Source organism: Xiphophorus maculatus, chromosome 3 (genome assembly GCF_002775205.1).
Source record: "Xiphophorus maculatus strain JP 163 A chromosome 3, X_maculatus-5.0-male, whole genome shotgun sequence".
Classification (NCBI taxonomy): Eukaryota; Metazoa; Chordata; class Actinopteri; order Cyprinodontiformes; family Poeciliidae; genus Xiphophorus; species Xiphophorus maculatus.
In genome coordinates this window covers 13496081-13515065 of record NC_036445.1, presented here as the reverse complement: position 1 = coordinate 13515065, position 18985 = coordinate 13496081, and the positions used below count along the sequence as shown (strand labels likewise).

At 38.1% G+C, this 18985-nt stretch overlaps 1 protein-coding gene across 4 annotated transcripts in view; it reads left to right on the top strand.

Annotated features, from left to right (window-relative positions):
- The window catches only part of LOC102236232 (receptor-type tyrosine-protein phosphatase U), a 234600-nt gene that overhangs the window by 54642 nt on the left and 160973 nt on the right, over positions 1 to 18985 (top strand). For all 4 annotated transcript variants that reach the window (XM_023330570.1, XM_023330569.1, XM_023330567.1 and 1 more), the window contains exon 2: positions 12929 to 13060. In XM_023330570.1, coding sequence (XP_023186338.1) covers positions 12929 to 13060 — 132 coding nt within the window. The remainder of the gene's footprint in view (positions 1 to 12928; positions 13061 to 18985) is intronic.

The window sequence follows — 18985 nt, the reverse complement described above, 5'->3', positions numbered from 1 at the left end:
TAGCCAACAGTTTTTAAACGGACTTATTTCCTCCCTGCATCTTAAACCCCTTTAATATGTTGAGGACATTTTATACAACCTCTAACATCCTGAGATTCTCAGTCATCTGTCACATGACAACCCAGCCTGCTTCGGTAGAAGGTAGCTGGGCTTCTCTTTCTTTCTTGAAGATGTGTGACCTCTCATGCAAAATTCATCTTCAGCTTTGAACAAAGTAAGAAGTAACAGGCTCATATGTTGTGGTCAGAATAACCGCACTGTTATGGCCCTTAAAGTCACTAACAGAGCAATTCCAACCAAGATTAGAACTGAAGAAGACTTGTGTGTGCTATAACTTCAAAAATCAAGAGTTTATGGCCCATTGCCTTCTGCTTAAGCACCCAGGAACTTTTACAATCATCACTTTTGTTATATAAAATGGCATTCTATCTTTGTCTCTAAAATCTAAAGGTGCTTTTATAAAACTGGGACTGAAATCAGAACAAATCCCAGAGTGAGCCATCAGATGCTAGAAAATGTTCATTGCAATTAGACAGATTTATTTTATGTGCCTTTCAGGCGTTGCTCTGCTGTCTCGTGTGAGATGTATCCAGTATCTCACCTTGTGTAGGGATGCAGAGAGCTGCACAGCTGAGATGAATGTTAAACAGTCATCAGAAGAACTGGCACAACAGTCTAGCCTGCGAGAAGACATTAACTCAAAATAGACCATTTTGGAAATAAGCGTGATAATTAAAGTCTCTTATAATCAGTGTGAGATGAATTTTCCCATACCCCCCACGTGAAAAACCACAGGAACTTGGAAGAGGAATAATTGATGTTTCCTTGTTTTTCTGTGTGCAGAAACAGGAGGAAATGGGCTCAGGCTGCTTCGGTCTTGGTGTCCTTGTTTTTTTTTTTCCCTGTTGCCCCCAGAATAGCATTGAGAGAACTGATATGGGATGAATAATGATTTTAGCTTTATTCCACTGACACCTGTGACACTTTTATCATCAGCCCAGCATCAGGACTGAAATATTGTACCAGTACTTTAAAAGAGAGGGCAGAATTAATTTTAAGATGAATTACAGCCGCCTGGTATCTTAGAAATGAGCATGAATACAGCTGTAGGAGGCTATTGTGTCATTGCTCATCCTGGGAAAATGGAAATGGGAGAATGTTCTTGACTTGTGTGACTTAACATCATTTGATGCCAGGACCAGTATAGGAATAATCACAGTAAAGTTGAAGAAGAGCAGGCAGGAGTGCAGGACACCCTAATTTGATCTCATCTTGAACCTTACTTCATTAAAATAGTCATATGAAGACGACCGTGAAACCAACACTTTTATTGAAATCATTCGGCTACTTTGATCCTCTGCTGTAGAAGGATTAGTTAGGCAACTTCAAAAGACAGCAGAATTAAAATTTTGTTTCAAGATTCACTGTGAAAGTCTTTACCAATTTAGGAACCTAGTCAAAAAAGTAATGCTTAAACAATTGTTGAATTGGTAGCAGGGAGCCACACTGGGACCCTACTGGTGACATGCACTGCACTTATATAAAACCATATGAGACAGCAAAATCCCTGAGGAAAGACATGTGTATTAAATGATCCACATTTAATGCAGTTAGAAGCAAATCTTATTGTGGTATTTATGCAGCACATGTAGACACTATGAAAAGTAAGGAAGTTGCTTATTTTATGTCTGTATAAGAAGCAGGCTTGAGAAAAAAGCTCCACCAACAATACATGTCTGTCTAAAAGTTAAGGTTTTTAGTCTTGGATATGAGGATTAAATAATCAATATAACCCTTTGCCCCCAATCTTCATCCAGGATAATTGTTTTCCTTTGACGTAGGCTATTTACACAGGGAGATAATAACCGAATGGGTACATGTGTTTCAATTACAAAATGCAACACATGCAGTTTGTAATTGTTGTTCTTCTGGTGTGACAGAATAACATGAATTGAAAGTGAATTGTTCACTTGTTGACTATGTAGCGCAAAAGAGATAAATCTGTCTTTTTCCAGTTATTAAAAGTTTTTACTGTAAGAACAAAAAAAGTCAAATGGTGCAGTGATAAGAGTTTATAGATAGTAAGATAGTAATTATCAAATTAAGCATGCTTAGTCGGCTCAGGACTTTTGGCACAAAGCGACAAGGCGTAAGTTGTTTTATATGAAAAAATCCTTAGAATTCAGTCCCATCTTGGTCATTTTCATAAAGTCTGTTCTTCCCTTCATCTTTCATCAGAAGCTGTCCTGCAGCACATCGTTACTCAGTCCACCCCGAGCCGCTCTGCCGTACTTGCTCTCCAACCCATTTCTTTCTTGGGTTGGCTTCGTGTCCCACCCTCTGTGTCTGACCGGGCCCATCCAGCCACCAGGGTTGAGTTATTAATGCCTGGGGAGGCAGGGGGATGATTTCATTGCGTATTCAGGTGTGGGGATGGATGGCTTTCAGAGGCAGCTGGGGGAGTGCTTAGGAGGAGAGTCTCTGTAGAGAATAAATATACCTGTCTCCTGCTGATGCATAGGGCCACACTCGCAGCAATGCAAATCAACCACTCTATCTGCTTCCACCCATTCCCACCTGGATCCCCCAACCAGCCACGCACTTACTCACTCTCACCGGATTTAGATGAGAGTTTCTGTGTGGAGTGGAGGAGCTCTCAGCTTCCCAGCATGGTTTGATACCGCTGTGTTGTTGCAGATTCAACAAGCATCCGTGAGCTGTTGAATCACATTACCCAGACGACTCGACAACTTCTGGCGTTCAATTACCAAGCCTTACTTCGTAAAAGCAGAAGTTAAAACCGAAATAAAATCAAAGCATGTGATTTCTTTGAGCATACCCTTACTATTTTTGTTCCAAACAGGAGAGTCACTGCAGCTTATGAAGTGTTTTCAGTTGGCTTTCATCTGGTAGCAAAGGCTAGAGAACTGTAGGGCTGCACAAGTGCACAGCTGTAAACACTCATCTCTAATTTTTCTTGATTAATATTTTTTAATTAGTTACAGCTCTAAACACCTCCCACATTTTATGTCTGTATAAGAGGACAGTGATATAAAAAAATAAGAAAGCTATATCAGCAGGGGTCTTGCCTTAATTATATTGTTTCTGTTTTAGATGCCTTTCTTTTGCTCTCCCTCTCCATGAACTTTGTGCAAAAGTAAGATTGAGTGAGGATAAACTTCTCATGGGGTTGCTAGGACCCAAGCTATGTTCACCACTTCCTGCTGCTAATATCCAATATGTTTGCTGATCTCAGGGGTTTAAAATGCAGCCCACAAACCGCTGGATGACGTCATGGTGGCTTCCTCTGTCTTCTTGGTTATGCTCCCTGTTGTGGCTCTTTTTTTTTGGTGAAGAAATCAGAAATCAATTTACTTGCAGCTCCCACTTGCCCTTTTTAACATGGAACTTCAACTGGAAAACTTTCCTGCTTATTCTTTAACAAGTCTACCAAAACAGTAATGCATGTTACATGAAATGCAGGTTGCAGAGTTTGTGTTGCTTAATTTGAGTGGAGAAGTGGCAATAATAATAGTACTTATAAAAAACTTGTTTAAAGCAGCCAAAATTGAAAACTAAAAAGGACTACAGAACATTTGGAGAATTTAGGTGCAGGTAAAAAGTGACTGGGAGCTACAGTATGTGATTCTATGGGTTTATGTTCAAAAACACTTTAACTGATCCATTTGGACCACATAGCATCATTTTGCTATTTAAAGGTACCATTACTTGTAATGTTTTTTTAATTTTTTATATTCTCACTCATTGATTTCCAGCCTGGTTAAAGTGAAAAGCACATCATGACATCACCTGTACTTCATATGTCTTTGTGGTTGCAGTTATTGCTTCACCCCAATTTCACATGCATATCTTGTCGTCAATAAAAAAAGACAATTTAATAATTTTAATTAAATTTGTGAAGTAATCAAGATATCCATCTTTGTTCAGTATTTCATTAACTGTAAAAGAATGACATCGACATTACTTTATCCTTGGTTATATTACAAACTGCAAACTCCCAAAGTCTTAGTGTATCATCATTTTGCATCTTAATTCCTATTTAGCATTTTCACTTTATGTGAGGAAATGGAAACATAGACTTGCAGAGTCGTCTTTTCCACATGTTGTATCATTGTAGCCACACATTTTAATGTATTCTGTGCTTTTATGTGATGAGCCAAACCAAAATTGTGGCTAATTGCAATCTAAAGGAAAATCATCCATGCTTTTCAAAAAGTCTTTCCAAATAAAGATCAACTTTGCACATCAGAGAACTAAATTCTGTGTGTGAACAGCATTTTTGACATTTTGCAAGAGATTCTGAATTGGATTTAGGTGGAAACTGTGTCTTTCTAACACAGTATTTCATTATAGCAAGTCCATCATGGAATACTTTATCGATTTTCAGATATTTTATGTTTCCTTTTCAGAGATGGGCATGCCCCTCTCATCTTTCATCAGAAAGATACCCGCCTCTCCAACAATAAGCGGGTATAGCCAAAGGATGGACATATGTTTCCTTTTCCTTCTTTCTCAATGTAAGACAGTGTGGTCAAGGAGCCACAAGGTGAACAAAAACAAACAGCACCAGCCACCAGTTTCCAGAGTCTTCTGATGAATTTTATTTGCTTCTTAACTCTCTGACAACCATCCTTTCTCTTGAGCGTCCCAAAAACACTCTTTTTATAGCCAATTGGCAACACACCTGCACATGAGTGGACCAAGCCACAATTAAACAGGTAAAAAAAAACAAAGTCTAAACAGAAACAAAAATACAATTATTAATCTAATTTACAAACTCATCTACATAATGAAATAGTCTGCAAAATAAACCCTGTAATACCAGATAACTCAAAAAGTTACTTTAAAGAAAAACAAACAGATCAATATTCAAAGAAAAACCCTCTAATTGGTAGAACCCAGCAAGGCAATCAGTGATGTCATCCAGCCATTTAAGCAGGAAATACTGGGCCGGCCCCTCCCATACTCCTGCCCTGCTGCAGATCTACAAGGGACAAACAATGGTAAGTAAAAAGAAACACAAATACCATGAATATACTCTGAAACAAAAAACAAGTTCAACCAATAGTCCAGAAGTTGTAGCTTTAAAATAAACATAAATAGATGGAAACCACAACATAATGCTGACACAAACAAACCCAGGATAGGGAGTGAAGCACAGTTGCAAACTAATGTTTCAATTTAAGCATTATGAGCAGCTACAGGAAGTAAATGTATCAGAAATAAGAATAAGGGACAAGAGGTGAACACAAACTGAACCACTTTGTCCCACTCAAAATACGCCCTAAATTGTGTCGGTCTATTAATAAAAATCCCATCCAAATGTTGTGAAGTGAATAAACACTTCACTTAAGTTGTTATTCTAAAAAATTAGCTGTGGCTAAAGGCCTGGGACTCTACTAAACCCCTCTACTAGAGCTAATTTACTTCAAGCTTATGTACAGATCTTTACTACCTATGTGAGTGTCTGGTACTCAAACAAGTGCTGCTAATCTATAATCTGAACAAATACAGCCCTGTTGTGGACTCTCCAGTTTTATTCAGCTCACATTCTGTACTGAATCTTTTAGAAGCCACTGGTAGGATTAACTGCTGTGTTTCAGATCAAAGGATTATGTTTGGTTTCCAAAAGAAATCATGTCATTCTTTTTTTTTGGAATATTGTTTTTTTTTTCCTTAAAGAAAGTTGGTGTTTTAGGATTACAATTTCATGGCTGTGGTCTCAGAATATGAATACCTGGCTACTAATGCGGGGTAGAGAGCGAATGTTTGGCTGATTGATTGTTTTGAGTGAAGAATAGTTGAAGTTGCGGCACCTTAAATGAACTTGAAGTGGCAAACTCACGAATATTGACAGTCTTGTCTCAACGTTTTTATTTGCATGACTGAGATTAAATAGCATAGGAACACAAGGGATAAGAGGGCTAAGATGCCAAGCCTAATATGAAGAGCCATATGAGATGCAGACGACTGATATGAGCACAGAAAGACTCACAGCCGTGATTAACTGCGCGCATAAAACCAGGCAACCTATTTTTTTATGTATCACCACGAATGTAGCGGCAAATTGAAGTGTCTGGTAAACAGCCTTCCACCTTCTTTTATGTCCTCACGAAACGCAAGAGGAGTTATTGCACCGGAACGTGGCTCATCTCTTCCACGGCGTAAATCTGAGGTTATTCTGGCCGGCCGGAGAGTCAGAAGTGTTAAAGTGCTGAGTTATTTATGGGGATCGAGTGTAGAATCGCAGTAGGCATTAAGATTACTGTAAAACAAAAGTTACGAAATGCTAAAAATCATTGAAACCTTTAGCAGTACTGCCCTGAGTACTAACATCAACATGTTGGTACTTGTGATGATGATCATCATCATAAGCCCCACATCATCTTGCAGCGTGTGTAAAGATTAATTTTTAGTATCTTGACCAATTCTCAGTTCATAAATACCAATACCTTCCAGATCATATGAGTAATTCTTCTTTTCAGGTCCTAAGAAATATCTAGAAATCTTTATTTCTCAGAAAACCTTGTAGATCATAAGAGCAATATTTTATTGATTTTTCATTTTCTTCTTTGTGCAACTATTTCTACACTGAAATGCAAAGCAAAATGAAACAATCTGTTAACAATTTAAAAAAAAAATTAATAAAAAACCTAAGCAGTATGAAAATAAAATTGGGACTTGCACTTTATTGTATTTGAGCAACGTAAATCCTTTCTGTGAATTGTTTATCCTTGAACAGTTTGAAATTCATTGTCAAAGTTCATTGTTTTGAAAGCAATTGAAGTGCCTAGAGTAAATTTTCTGGAGAATGGTGACGTTTTGTGGTGAGGATTAGACATTTGTGCAGGTAACTTGCAAAAATATTAACGCTCCTTCAACATTTTCAAATGTTCTCACTTTCTATTCACAAACGTCATTGTCTACTATTTGGGAGTTTTGTGTCACAGACCAAAGACACAAATTAGGACATCATTGTTGAAGAAAAATGGCACATGGTTGTTCATCATTTTGTACAAACAGAAAATTTAAACGTGCTGTTACAGCTGTAAGGCTTTTTAGGGTTTAGGTATTCTTCCAGCTTATCACATCTATAGATTGATATATATGTTCATTCTTCTTTGGAAAGTAGCTCCTATTGGATGACAGATGCTGTTTTCAAATATCACCATTATTCTAACTTTGACTGGACTTTGACTGGGCCATTCTAACACATGAACATTATTTAATCTAAACCATTGCTGTCCTACTGCACTGTTGAAGGACAGGTGTTTTAAATGTGTGCCTCCTCAAGCACAGCTGAGTCAGATGGCTGAATTATTCCCTTGGCATGTCACTATGTTCTGAGAATGAATCATTCATCTGTACCAGGTGAGCTAGTTAGGGAAAGATGAGAGCATGCAGAACATTGGCCATTTAGGAGTGACATGGATGCTACTGATCTGAAACATTTTATTGCAGCTCTGGGCATTTATACTGCAGGTTTATGATTGTGAAGGTGAACCTCCATCTAATCTCACTGTTTGTAGCTTCTAACAGATTTTCTACCAGGACTGCCATCCTTTTTCATCTTCCCTTCAACTCCCACCAGGATTCTTGTCCCTCGTTAAAATTGGATTCCCACAGCATGATTGGGTCACCACCATGCTTGAAAATGTGAATGGCACAAACATGGACAAGCATTGTGTTTTGCATTGAAGCCAAAAACAGTTTTATTCTATAGTTTTCCACATGTTTGCTGTGACCCAGAATCGGCTGCACACATTACATCATTACTGCAGTTTTCTTCACAAAGCCTTTCTCCTTCCATTAAATCTGGATGCATGGAGTTCAGGACTGATAAATTTCCTGCCAATAAATTATTGCACTTTTGTTGATGTTCGCTGTTACAATGAGTCTGTTGCTTCTCTGATTCATGCTGTCTTTGGCTGGCCTGTATCCTCAGGTGGGCATCCATGCCAATGTGACATATGCTTTGCATTTTCAGATCAAAAGATTGGGATATATTTTTATAACTTAACTTGCTTTAATCTTCTCCACAACTTTATTTCTCGTCGGTCTTCTAAGATCGTCGGTCTTCAGCTGGATTCATACTGAGGCTACATAAGACACAGGCACATGTTGTTAGAAATGCATTGAAGTTTGTTTTGGGATGTAAATAGGGGTAGAATGCAAATATATGCCACCCTTTCAACACACTGCTTTATGTTGATTTATCAAATAAAGTTCCAGTGTAATATATTGAAGTTTGTGGTTGTATTCTGAGAAAATGTGAAAACGCTTGGTTGTTATGAATGCTTTTGCAAAGAGGCGTAGATATATGCCTTAACCTCAACTACAAAACCTCAGCAGCATCTAACTTTGGTACACACAGTAAATTATGCTGTAATTATTCAGCTAAAAAAATGACCACTGAGACCACACCCCCCCTGGTCCTCCACAAAGAGCACCGTAGGGGAAGTGTGTTTGTGATGATAGATGAGCTGGATCTTCCCATCATGCTCTGAGGAGTTGACATTCCCAGGCAGCTCGCATCCCAGATTCCTTCTTCTTTCATGATGAGACTTTTGCAGGGAGTAGTATGCAGGCTTCATTTACCGAACCAGCAGGAAATAATATAGTGCCAGCATTTGGATGTGTCAGGTCCCATATCTCTGGCTGCTCTATTAGAAATAGACCCCGGTGTGGCGACAATTAACCTCTGGCCTCGGCAGCAGATCTGTGCAGTTACAGCCCAGTACAGGGAAATAAATCAAACCTAGTGAGAGAAAAGCAGGCTCTTTCCTCTCATGGTTGGCTTCTACTATCATCCACTGGGCCGATCTTACACGGTGTGCTCCGCAGTTATCATATCCATATAATCACTTCAGGGAAACAGAATGTTACAGATTCGCACTAGGATAGGGTCTCCCATGGGTATCCTTTTTTTTCAGATCAGCTCTGGACCAATTGCAAAACAAATTTCTGGGTGAAACAGTGGGTGGTTTTCCAATAAGATAATGCAAGAATAGGTCATACCCAAGTGGGCCTTTTGCAGTTTTAGATCTTGTTTTTACCTTTTCTGTAATGATTTGGGTTGTTTTGTGCCTCTGTTGGCTGCTTGTGTGTTGATAAAAGGAGGTAAAGCACATTCTCAGGTGGCACCAATGCCTTAACATTTAATCACCTTCAATAGATTACTTTAAAGTGGGGAAGCACTCCTCAGAATATTGTGGCTGACTTCCTATCTTCAGTTTTTGAAAGGTTCTGACCCTCTACTACTCGATACCAATTCATTATTAAGTACAATAATGAAACAGATATAAGAAAAATGTATATATTTTTCTAGCCTTCCTGCAATCATAAAAGTGTTGTAGATACAGCACAGTTTAAGCCAAAGAGGAAAAAATCTATGAATGTTTGTGTTGCTGCACGATAAACCACACCATGACTATCTTTGTAAAAATGATTTCCAATCTACTGGATTAGTTTTTCTTGTAATTGAAGGAAAATTCAAATATAGTTACAAGCCAGCTGACAGGCAGTGCCCAGATAAAGCTTTACAGAGATGCATTGCTAAGTCATTAGGCTCCATGAAGCTTGAGAAAATATCCAGTCACCCTGGAGGTTTCAGCAGTTTTTTCAGCCAGCTGACCAATAAATGTGCTACAGTTTGATATTTTATGAAGTACATGAAATGCTGGTGAAATGTTTTGACGTATCAGAGAAGGTTAGTTATTGTTTATGTAAGACCTTTCTGCTAATAAACATTTCTAAGAAGTTGTGAAGAAATACATAAATGATACCAGCTAAAAGCTGCTCTATTAGAATTTTCTTTGATTAAAAGGTTTAGTCTATTGATTGTAAAGGTGTGCTTTTCTGTGCTGTCATTTGATTTAATTCAGTTCTTATTTAAACCTTTTAAAGCAATAGACCATTCATTTTAATTGCTCTGTAAATACCTTTCCGATTTCATTTTCTCCCAAAATAAGAAAGCTAAGATATTGAGTTACCTGAAGCTTGATATTGTAAAACAAACAACTTTATGAAAGAAAAGCAGCTGAAGTCTATGTCTATGATGCAAAGTTTAATACACAGTCTCAGAAAGGAAGTCAGTAAAACACAAAGAGGTAAAGGGCATGGAAAAAAGACAGGCACAGTCCAGATAAATCCCAAAGCACTCAGTGAGTTGCTTACAAAAGTGCGGGAACAAGCACAAGGGAGCCAACAAGGAATAATAAAAAAGAAAGCAGCTAGAAAGTTTGAATGAGTGCAGAGTACAAAGACTACCCGAGAAACAGCCAGAACCCCTGGGGGTCTACATACAGTGAGTAATGACCCGATCGAACACAGGTGTGGCATAAACCTGCAGGGAAATAGAAGTACACAGAAAGAGCAAAAGATGCATCTGGAAATACAACAGAAATTAAACAACAAAAAAACAACCACAATATCAATCTGTTCATTTACTCTTAACAGTTAACATACATTTGAATTATTTAAATTTCGTAAGTACTCAACACATTAAGGACCTTATTGTAAAGTAATTGTTAGAGGATTTGCAGCTGAAATATCTTCGAAACAAAACCATCTATGGTTACTATTTTTATAGCAGCCTGAATAAACTGCGCATGACTTTAATGACTGGAAATCTACAAGTGTAGTTAAAACGATATTGAATCCTCACCACAGTGAGTCCAGTTCTGCTTTTCTCTACAGACCGTCACATTGGAAGCATTTGGTTAATGGCAGATTAGAGAAAACACTGAGCAGCCGACCACTGGGGTCACCTTCAGGACCTGCTACTGATTATTCCTATCATTAGCATGCCACGTCTCATGCTGTCCCACTCTAATTATTACTGACACAGGCTTCGGGGTCATATGACAGAGCCATTCGAAACTGCCCACTGCAACACCGTAACTCTCACACCAACAGGAATGGCAAAACGTGGCAAAAGATGTGTGGAACAACGACCAAAACCCATCAATTCTGCTCCGAGGACCCATTAATGTTATCACCGTTTAATATCATTAAGAAAAAATGAGGCTTTTTGATTCAATAGATGGCAGACTGAGAAATATTATGATAATAACAGCATTCCCCAAAGACCTGCTCACTCTGAGTGGTACTTTAATCTTCATATCCCTTCATATGCAGGGCATTGCTATCTGTCATGTTTAGTTTTAGTGGTTCAAGGCAGAAATAATCAAAGTGTGTCGCTTAATATCTATGAAGGAAATTTTGTTCTTGACACAACTTTACAGGGGACCTGTTATGCAAAAATGTCTTTTTATAAATTTTTGTACTTTCATTTGGGTCTTTACTACTTCTAGAAACAGTCTAAAGGCAAAAAAGAGAGAAAAAACCTACTGGCGATTATTAAGTGACAGTCTGAGGGCACTGCCCCTCTCCTAGTAACCCAACTGGAGCTTGAACTCGTTTTTCCGCTGTACAATGGCTGCAGGTCCATGTGCATTCTCTCAGGCATGGAGACCAGATAAGTTTGGCTTTATTTTGCTTTTTAATTACAATATTGCAGCCACATTGACAAAGAAAACTGTAGTTGGTACAAATCACTTTACAAAGGACTCTTGAAAACTACATGACAGAATTTACCAACAGAGGTAGCTCGACGCTCAAGAAGAGCGAGGCAGATTTCCCACCTGGATAACAAGGATGCAGTGGTGGTGTTCCATCTGGTTCCGAAACCACAGCAATTAAAAAAAAAAAGAGACTGTAACAGGGTTGACTTACTGTTCAGAAACCGCTGCTGCATCCTGTAGGCTTCGCTTCTTCTTCTTGATTTGACTCGGGGTCAACGATGTACTGTTGTACTGTATGTGTTTGCAGCCATTTTCACATGTATAAAGAATAACCACTGATTTTTGGTGGCAGCAGCAGCTTATTTGCTTAATAGTGACGTAGCTCATTCCTTCTACTAAGACCCACCATGCATACATTTGCATTGAAGCCAATACCATTAACATGACATGCTAGAAGGGAAAAATTAGGGAAAAAAAACATAACTTTTTAAGGTGCTAAAGCCCAATATAGCACTTACTTGTTTGATAATCTGCAAACAGATTAATATCGGTTAACTTTCTGTAAAAGATTATGGTCATTTACCTGAGCTTTACCATTCAGAACAGTAGCCATCACTGCTTGGGGTCATCTGAGTTTCTGTAGACTATCTGTATCAGGTCGAACCACTACAAAGTGAAATACAAAATCTCTTGTTTGCCAAGACTTTTACTAACTTCAGCAGATCAACTCAGTTTTTCTTATATCTTGATATTTCACTGACCCAAATACGTTCAAAGCAAGCATATTTTTTTCCATCAGTGCACTTTTGAAAAACGTTCAGAAAATCCTGGCAGTGGAAAACCATACTTCTTTTCCCTGCTATGATTTACAGTCAAGCTACTTTTGTGTAAGAAGGATAGTGAGTTATTCTAAGTTCATTGAAAATTCGAGACATTCGATTTTTTTTTTTTTGAATGCATGCCCATTGAGGTTTAAAGTTGAATGTTTGGCCACCGTGTGAAATCCCAATCTAAACACAGTCATTTTTTATTACTGTTGAGGCTTTTTTTTTTTCTTCCTGCTATCGTGTGGGCAGTGAGGTTGGCAGGTCCAGATGGTGTAATAGGTGTATGTTTCAGGGTTACCATGTTAAACCATCACACCACAGCTATTGATGCTCTTCTTTTTATATTGAAATACAACAAAGCTGTGTCACATGAACAGCTAACTGTGGTCACTTTTCTAGTCTGTTGTCTACTTAAGTTTGACATTTTAGTGCTGGAAGCTGTATTTTATCATTTCATCTTTTACATACTTGTGAGGAAAATGTGGTGAGTACCCATTCTAGCCTTTTAGCTAATTCTTTTTTTTTTTAAATTATTATTTCTTTCCTTTCCTTTAGCTGCTGGCTGCACGTTTGAAGAGGACTCTGATCCTAATCTGTGTGACTTCACCCAAGGGGAGGATGATGACTTTGACTGGATGTTGTTTCGGACATACAACTCGCCTTCAGCCAGCAGCGACCTCCTGAGGGGTAAGTCCTCCACTTTTCTGCTTTGGCTAATTTAGCCAAATTTTCTGACACAAATAACAAAGCTTATTATTCTCCAAAACTACTGGTGAAAATTGTGCACCTCCTATTGGTCAAACACGAGGACATTTAGTAAGCAGCAAGTAAAGTTGATCAGTGCATAAAACACAGTGGCAGGTTTCCAATTTGAACAGGAGTAAAAGTTCTACATCTTACCTGTCGGGGGCTGCAGTGCTCCCAAGGTGCCAGTTTACTGCTCCTGATTTCCAAGTCAGTAGATGAGCGAACAGTAAAGAGTTGTTGGATTTCTGGTCTGAAGCAATTGCCAGAAACTCCAGAACCATTTCGGAAGTACCGAAGGATTAACCCAAAGTTAAACTGTGTCAGCTGTTTGTTTATTTGTTTGTTTTTTAATGAGAGTGCAAAAACCTGACAAAGTTGGGTTATAGGAGTGGCTACATTTTGGTGTGAGAAGTTAGTCCGTGTTTTCTTTGGCTCTCAATCTCGGCAGCACATGTGCATGATTCCTATAATTAGTCCCACAATTGTAATGATGTGGAAATCCACAGATTTCAATTTCACAATTGAAAAAGTAAAATTAAATTCCCTGTTAAATTTACTGGATATTTACTGAGATATTTCTAATCAGAAATGATCATATAGCCATTTTTCAAAGATAAATTTAGTGTGGATAAAATCATGTGAAAAAAGTGAGCAATGTGTTTTTAGATTTGGTCAGAAATCGTTGTTTAGAATAAAAGAATAGACATGACATAAACAAGTGTATTCAGTTTTGTATATAGTAACAACATTTAGATTGGATTTTACTGGAGCACAGTTTCAATAATCATGCGTCACGTTAAACGTTACAAAAACCTGTCAGTTTGCTTCTGTTCCTAGTAAGTGCTTTAATTGGCTGTAATGATGTAAATCTGCAGCACAAACAAGTCTCAGCAGTGACATATCTATGTTGGATTCTTGGCAAGTATGTTAAGATGTTTGAGTTACAGAAGCAAACTTGAAAACCTTTGAACTAATGATGGTTTATGTATCATTTTATGCTTAAATGTGTTATGCATTTTATGATTTTCTTTCACATGTAGATTTCTTTATACTGCCTACTCACATGCAGCCACTCAGGATAGTATATAATTGGACTATTAAGATCTTGGCAAGAAAGATTATCAGATTACAGGATTTTTATGATCTTAAGAAACTAAATGTGATGAACTTTAAAAATTCTTGAACTTATTTAGGCTTAAGTGCTCTTTGTGTGTTTGCTGACCTTTTGGGGTCACTTTGAACAACAGGTTCAGTCATTCATTCAGCTTTCAGTGCAGTAAACCCTCTCTAGGACAAGTCTTTTCTGTATGATTGATAAACATGGGTAATTCCTTATAAGCAGAATTAAAATTAATCTCTGACTGCAAACACTTTGCATTACAAAGGAAAAGAATTTCTTGAGCAAGATCTACTATGTAGTCACGAAGGATCGCTACTTTCTTAATTGAATAATAATGTGTTTTGTTCTTGGCTATATTGGTTTGTTGGGTTGGATCTTGACTGATGAGATGTTCTACCCTGTTTTATGTTTACATTTTAAATCTCTTTAAATTTTTTATGTTTTTATGTGTCTAAAAGACCATTTGTCACCATGTAGGTGGTAAAAGTTGACGTGTATTTGTAAGTACCTGTCCCTACACAACATAAATCAATGAATAAATTTCAATATTTTTCCCTGGGACACATTTAAAATAAGTTTTTGTACAGTAACACATACAATATTTTGGTGTTGGGTAAAAAGTTAACTTTTCTTACACTGTTTATGTTGTTCTTTTTCTAAAATTTACCAAATTGTACATTTTCTGAATGTTTGGTGCAGTTCTTAGTTTCCACTCTCCGAAATAGTAAACTGGATTTCATGTTGCACAAGTGGCTATTTCCAAGTGTCAAAAAAGTTTGACTCTGTGCAACTCCTCTTTCGTTCATGTCTGATGTCTTTCATCCATCAAGCTTAATGAAGCCCTCACCCTGTTTTTGTCTGCTTTCTGCTAACCCCAAGGATCATTTTATGTTAAGCAGCCTCACAAGACTAATGAAAGCCAGCCCTTTCCTGCCATCATCCTCTCTACTGGTGACTGCCAGAGGGATCTGACATGCATAGTTTATAAGGCGCTCCTCCATCTCCGCATTAACAAATACCTACAGGGGTTTGGCAAAGAGAAGACTGCTGTTTCAGGTTCGCAGCAAAAAAAAAAAAAAAAACAAGTAAAAAGAAAATTAAATCATTGGCTGCAACGGGCTATCTGTTAAAGCGCCTTTTACCGAAAAATTTGCAATATGATTTACAAATAAACATCTCTCTGCTGTAGCTAATCAATCAGTCTATCATATGGTAATGAGAATTCAATAATCCCTTGACAAAAACATGCATTGAAGTGTTTATTGTACAAGTGTAGCAGAGAGGGAACAATCGTGTTCACAATGAATATTACAAGCTCGTCGGAGGCGATGGACATGATTTGATGGCCAAGGAGACAGTTAATATGGCAGATATGAAGATGGATAAGCTGAGTGGAACAGATACAATCTAAACAGAGTTAAATGGATGCCCCAGGGGGAGCATTCTGTCTGTTTCAGAACCATCAGCTCAAGTGGCCTTTTAAAAAATGGTCAAAATTCAGGCCTCTTTCAAAGTCGGCTTTTTTTCCCGTTTTGATTTACAGCTTGAAATTTCCCATTTTGCTTTTTTCTCTGCAGGTGGTTATCCAAATACAATCCTGAGCTTGATAAATCTTGCATTTAATGCAAAGCCACACCTCACTCACCTCAACATCATCAGCATTCATGTGAGAATCCGCCTGCAGCCGCTAGCCCATTCACAGCAGGCAGTGAGATAATTAATACTTCCCCCTTTGGGTTTAATTAAAACTCGCTGCCGTGGCATATACAACAATCCAGGGCCTTCATTGAAGCAGACTGGCGCAGGTGGAGCGAGGTAGGTACTGTAATCTGTGAATGACGACGATCCGTACATCAATCAGTTCGGAGTACTGGGAGACTCGTTTGATTTGATGTGGGGCCTGCTTATCCTTCAGACATGCTTTAGGAGAACCACTCCTGTTATTCATCTTCTGGTGGCTGCATGTACTACATGTCCAAGCTGACAGTTTCGGCGTTAATCATGCATGATAACATTGCTGCAGGTATGGGAACACAAACTTCTTGCCTCCCCGTCCTTCTTTTTTGACCTAATCCCCCTGTGTGTGGACTGCTAATGATGTATACATCAAGCAGCCAAGCTGGAGAGGGGCGAGGGAGTACACAGGTTTTATGAGATAAGGCTATTTACACTGGACCAGCATTAACTTTGTGGGGCTGAGAAATTGGTGTCGAGGGAAGATTAGTAAACACAGCTGAGATAGCAGCAGCTTGTAGGTCCCTGGAGAAATTAGAGACGAACGCTCCCATGAAAGAGAAAATAGTCCTGGAAAAAAAGGCGAAGATAGACCGCGGAGAAAGATCTCCATAAAAAGAGCTCATTTCATCACTGCCTGCCTCATTTGGACTCAGATTGAAGAGGTTTGAGTGATATTGATAATCATTTGTCCTCCTGCTGTTTTAACAAGCGAGTCAGGCATGCAGGATGATGACCTTTGAGAGAAGAAGTGTTTGCATGTTGAGTGAACCTGTTTTTACAGCAGTCAGAACTGTTAGCGCTGAAAGTTATGAATGCACTGCAGTATCCGTTATGCTTTAATACGAAAGGTTTGCCTTTAGGGAAAAATCTATTCATCATGCTTAAAGGGAGAAATGTGATGTATCTTCGTTTGTCAGGTGTTAAATTTTAGATGTTAGGCACCCAGATTCTCCTCCTCTCTTAACACATTGAACAACTCATGCAAAATCCACCATCTGGACAAAGACTTCATGTACGAAGGTGTGATCAGAGAATTAATTTGGAAGTTAATTAGTTCATATTTGCGTGGAGAGCTTTTTAAAGACCATTAAGCCAAGTTAGATTTCAAACTGATCCTTTTAACCCATATAGTTGTTTATGTTTTAGGAAAATAGAAACAGTAGACTGATTAGGGAACAAACAGACCAGAAAATCATAGCACTATTAGTGCATAATTTTATCAGATGTTTCTTTGTTATTATTCATTTAAAGTAGTAGCAGGGATGACATTATACAACCGTCTGAAGGACAAATTGATGTAAAACAAGCAATTTACTGTTGTTGCAAAGCAAAATTGTTTCCTGGGAAAATGTTAAACTATCTTTAGCATAATTTATTAGAAATTGTCATGGTGACAAGACAGGCTTTTCTGAAACAACAGTTTCTATGTGTATTCCAGAGAGACTGGAGATTCTTAACTTAAGAATGAGGTTTTCTTATGAATGCCAAGCTTTAGCTATCAGAGATTTAAAATGCTTTCAAATAAAACAAAACTAGCTTGTCAAACTTTGTTCACCTTATCTACTGAAAGTCCTGCTCTTTCTCTCTCTTACCCAGCCAGAATAAGCAGCAGACAAGCCTAGACAGGTTATAGAAAATACTGCTTTCTATTTAATTGCCTCTAAGCATCGTATCACTTCCCTGACTTCTTTAAACACCTCTCTGATACTAGAAAAGCTACCTTTGAGTCTTCATCTCTATGAAACAGAATTAGAAAATCTATTGGAGGCCATAACAATCATTCAAACCAGGGGCAGCGGAGATGGGGGAACCGATTCGTTTCTCTTCTGGAAATGCGGAGAAAAATCAAAACAAAATACATGTGTACGTATGCTCAACTTAATGGGCTGAACCAGAAAATAAGGAAACTCATTAGGGCTCTTAATATCACCCCATTATATTAATCTAAAAGGCACAGTTTTAGTTGAAGACCGAAAGTGGGTTAACACAGTGGAAAAATAAGTTGCTGCATTTTCCACGGGTTGGATTATACCACCAGTGGTTGTGGAAAGTTCACATTCATCAATAAACACTGCAGAGCTGTTCCAATGTATGGGTGATACTTTCTCATTCTATCCAAACAATGCTGCCCTACGTATATGTTCTACATATTAATAGCATCTTTACTAAGGCTGATTTATTGTTTACATTTTTAAACAATATATTTTTTAACCAAGTCTCCACTGATCTCAGGTTTGTCTTTTCTAAGATTTAAATAATAACAAGGATATGCAATCTGTGATTCATTACCATCTAGGGGGAAGGGCAGAAGTAACATATATTAAGTTTATCCCTTCAGAAATAATGGACTCTGACTTCTCCAGCAGCATTTGAACTAGAGCCCCTCGATGGCTGCAGCGACCTTCGGGTGCAGTGGGAAACGCTGCTGCTGTCAAGCTGCAGTTATATGAACAAATGGTTTACGCTTCTATTTCAGCTCACAGTGACCTATTCCGGGAGAGGTTGGAGACATGAGTGAACATTACTCATAGACTGGACCTATGAGCCAAATGCATCGTAGGTGTTGGCATGTGGACTGAAATCTGGGTGGAACACTACCTTTTATATAAAAAAAGAGAAAAGTCTAAAACCTTTTTTAGAGATTGTCTCTCAACACACACCTACTGTTTTCACGTCCAAGTCTGAGGTTTAGTGCTACTGTCCTATTACTAATACTCATATCCGTATAGTGTGCTGTCACATAAGTGGATTTATTAAAGATTATGTGACTCATCAATTCACACACAAACAAATTAAAATGAATGAAGCATTATTATTTTTCTTTGTGTATTACAAGCCAAAGCCAATAAATAATTTAGAGCCATACTTTAAAGGAAGTTTGTTCAGCTGTGGTTTGCCATCAAATGGTTTTCTATCAAAACTAGCTATGCAGATTACAAGTAATTACCCCAAGAAATCTGTACAAGAGAGTTTCCTTTAAATAAATTTTGCATTGAAACATTTTGAAG